Source organism: Mytilus californianus, unplaced genomic scaffold (assembly GCF_021869535.1).
Source record: "Mytilus californianus isolate M0D057914Y unplaced genomic scaffold, xbMytCali1.0.p SCAF_6, whole genome shotgun sequence".
NCBI lineage: Eukaryota > Metazoa > Mollusca > Bivalvia > Mytilida > Mytilidae > Mytilus > Mytilus californianus.
In genome coordinates, this window is record NW_026262712.1 from 115,077,239 (window position 1) to 115,081,211 (window position 3,973).

General features: G+C 32.5%; 1 protein-coding gene across 1 annotated transcript; it reads right to left on the reverse strand.

The window, feature by feature from the left end:
• Positions 1-1,054: 1,054 nt before the first annotated feature.
• LOC127704526 (toll-like receptor 4) lies at positions 1,055-3,694 on the reverse strand. Its single transcript, XM_052208617.1, has one exon. The coding sequence runs from the start codon at positions 3,633-3,635 to the stop codon at positions 1,113-1,115; it is 2,523 nt and encodes an 840-aa protein (XP_052064577.1). The 5' UTR covers positions 3,636-3,694; the 3' UTR covers positions 1,055-1,112.
• Positions 3,695-3,973: the final 279 nt, after the last annotated feature.

The following is a 3,973-nucleotide window of genomic DNA, read 5'->3' on the forward strand; positions in this document are numbered from 1 at the left end:
ATCCCATCAATTTCTGAATCCTGTATATCCCAACATACTTATCCTAACAGGTCATTGACAATGGATCCTTGATAAAATTAAGTATATGTGATTTTTTCAGTAAAATCTTCATATTATATACTTTCAACATAAATAAAATCGAGTTAAGCAGGCGAGACATTTCATCATTGTTGTTTAAAATTTTAACCAATTGTCTGAGTACTTTTCTTTACCTGTTTTTGTTTTATACTTTAGCTAGCGTACTTCCTGTTGTGTATTGTCGAATGCAAATTGCATGTCAAGTCACTTTTCTTCTCAATCGTGAGCTCGGGAAGGAAATAAAGTTTTTTTATTTTTGGTTTACATTTACATTTCAAAACTATTATAATTATAGCCATTTTAGTGGAAGTATGGTAACAATAATTAATCAATGTAAAAAGATATCAACGTTTTATGTTCGGCATTAAACTGTTGAATGGTTCGGGTTTCTAAGCCTGATATAAAAAGGTGGATATTTTTTCTGACCTTGATTTATCTGGATCTGTGACATATCACAAATACCTTGAAGAATGCACATAAATGTTTGTTCTAGAAAGGTGTGTCAGTCTAGATCTTTGATAGAAATATTATGGACGAGAAGAACATTGGTTTTAGAAGAATAATTCTGAGATTACCATAATAAAAGTTAAGGAAAGGAATGCTGACATGGATATCATGCATCCTACATTGGGTACATTTGTGTATAAATAATATATCCTATACTGTACGTCTTGAACTTTGCGAAAAAATAACTGCGATAATTATGAATGTTAAATGAATGTAAATAAAATACAGCCTAAACGTCGGTCAGATTTAATTCATTTTTATATTCAGGACTCAATAGCCTGTATAGATCATCATATTTTTTGCATATCATTTGGTATTCATTTAATTGTGCAGTAACTAAGATTTCGTGTACAAATCATACAATCAGACTTGATGAACTCGGACACTAAACGTATTTCAAATGGAGGTATTAGTTTTTACACGCTTTATTACAACCATACGACTTAATTTTCACTTAGTGAAATAAAACTACTAAATAATAATATATTTGTTTCATTTAAACCAATTTGTTTGAGCAAGGTTGTTGTCTAATATAACCTCCTTGGTGTGAGCAACAATTTCAATTTCTCCCAAATAGCATCCAAATTAAACTGATCATCATCCGTCCATTCTATCAGGTACACATAGTTCCAGATATAAGAAAAATTACGAGGTACATCTGTTATTGTAATGTCCTTTGTTAGAACTATTACTGTTTCTAAATTGCTCCTAATTCTTTCGTATTGAGCCCTGTTTATCTCGAATGAACGATCAGGGGATATTGTATACCCTGGAGTTATTACAAAGATAATGCATCTACTTTCTTTAATGGCTTCTGCTTCATTATCAGCATGAGAAATCCCAGCAAGGAAATCCCTTTCTCGTATACACATGTTTAATCCCCATTCTCCTTCCAGTTTTGAGACAAGCGTTTCTTTGATCCAATAAACTGCATTACCTTCGTAAGAAATATACACATCGTAAGTGTACTGCCTTTTGATCTTTTGTTCAACTACACGATTTATTATTCCCTGCAAGGTAAACATGATTTTCCATTTTTTATTATACAACACTAGTAATATCGTTATTATGAATCCTGTTGACAGTAACGTTGTTGCTACTGTTAGCCACATAGAACTTTCACAATAAGCAAACAGATCGGGGAAAGAGTTATATGCATCCAATGTATTGCTGTTGCTTCCGTTAGATAGTACACAGTTATACGAGCGACTGTCTAACATCACCTCTGTTGTCTGCAGCCATCTTATCAAGTCAATATTATTACACGAACATTCAAATGCATTTCCTGCTAAGTACAGTGACATTGAATGCATGGTCTGCATCTGATCAAGCCAATTCCTTATTTCGAAATTGATTCCTGTTAATACATTATTTCGAACATCAAGTTTTCTGATTTTAAAATGATTTATCAACTGTATTGGAATACTTTGCAGTAAATTTTTTGATACATTTAATACAGATAGATTTTTCATTGGGTCTAACAAATTGTCCGAAAAGTACCAAATGTTGTTTTCTGATATATCAAGGGTTTCCACTGAATTCAAGTTTCTGAAAAGGTCTTTCGGATGCGCTTTTATGCCCTCATTTAAATTGCGATCCTTCCAGACAACTGTTTTCAGATTATTGTGAGTAAATCTACCGAATTCATGCCAGATAAAAGAATAATCACTTCCACTATCAATGAATGTTTCCAAATTGGGGGGATGATCCTGATTATCTGATTCGAAAAGCATCATCCCTGACGACAATGTATATGACATGTCAAGATACTTCAAACTACTATTAATAGGGATTAGACATATAATAGGTAAATCGTTTGTCATCACGTAACTAGCATCCAATTTTTCTACGGATTTTGAAAAATTAAAAAAAACAGCGGAAGGATTATCGAAACCTGATGAAATGGTGTTTTCTTTAGACACAGGATAGCTTACAACGTTATAGGAAACATCCAAAGTTTTCAAACGACTAGCTTGCTGGGTAAAGTTGTTTAGATGTTGCAACTGTATTCTATTAGATATTATGGCAAATCTATTCGCCCTTACCGACATATTTTGTATACATTCAGGATAACGAAATGTAAATAAAGATCCAGGTTCATAATCAACAATACCATTTTGTGACAAATCCAAGTTTTCAACACAAATAGTTCGTAAATACTTTGTCATCTCGGTTGTTAAAATCAAAGAATAAGGAAATTCTTTGTTGTCAATGACAACGTCGCTCACGTGATGAAAATTTATAATTGTCATGTTTTTATTTGTGTATGGATTAAGCAATAACAGTGCCTGCTTTAAATGCATAAATGTGTCAGAAAAATCGACGACCTTCAGCTCTGGAAATGACAATAAAGTGCCTATTTCAGCACGTACAAAATTCAATCTACAATTTTGCATTATAAGTGTTTCAACACTGGACGAGAAAAACTTAAATGTTTCATTGGTTAGGCTTACAACATAGCATGACTGGAATTCTATCCTATGGAGCCTTTTTAATAGTTTAAATCCTTGTCCAAATTTTGGTTTTGGCATTAAGTCAATCGATAAGTTTGTCAATTGATTTAAAACACTCAATGCCTTGTCTGGATACGTAAACATGGTGGAAAAGTTAGTCGGCTGATCCATGTTCCTCCTGATGTTAAGAATATTTAATTTCATCAAGGGCACGAACAGATCTATTGTATACACATCAGACAGATCAAGAGAATTTTCAGCCATTTCCAACGATTGAAGATTTCCTAATCCCTTAAATGACGAGTTTGATGTATGATTAATTTTGTTTGAATTCAGATTAAGTTCCAATAAGCTCTTATAATTGACGAATGCATCATTTGTAACACTTGTTATGTCGTTACAACTAAGATCCAGTGCATTAATGTTTCGCGGTAAATTTTGAGGAACATGTACTAGTCCCATGTTACTACAGTCTGCCGTTATTATCGTACGGTTTCCACTATTTGTCTCTTTTATCTTGCAATTAGATGAACATAAAACCGGTATAAAATGGTAAATGAATAGATAAATGAACAACATTTCAACATGAAGCTCCATCGTATGATTGTGTTAAGAATATATGAAACTGTTTACTGAAAGACAGTTTCGTAACTCAATTTGTCACATAAAACATTATCGGAATTCCTTGTCATGAGTTAACACTGTATTCTAGATTGGTATCATATATTGTTGTAGTGGGGTACAATAAGCCGAATGAATCAGTACAAAATTTAAACTACAAACCTACATGTATTTATCGTTGAATCTTCCTTGTTCGAATATCTTTTTTTACACTTTATTACAATGTCGTGTAACATTAGTTATAGCAGATCTGGTTTAAAATTGCTTTTTGCAGTTTTAATGACACGATAAATATTACACTCTTGTTAAGATGA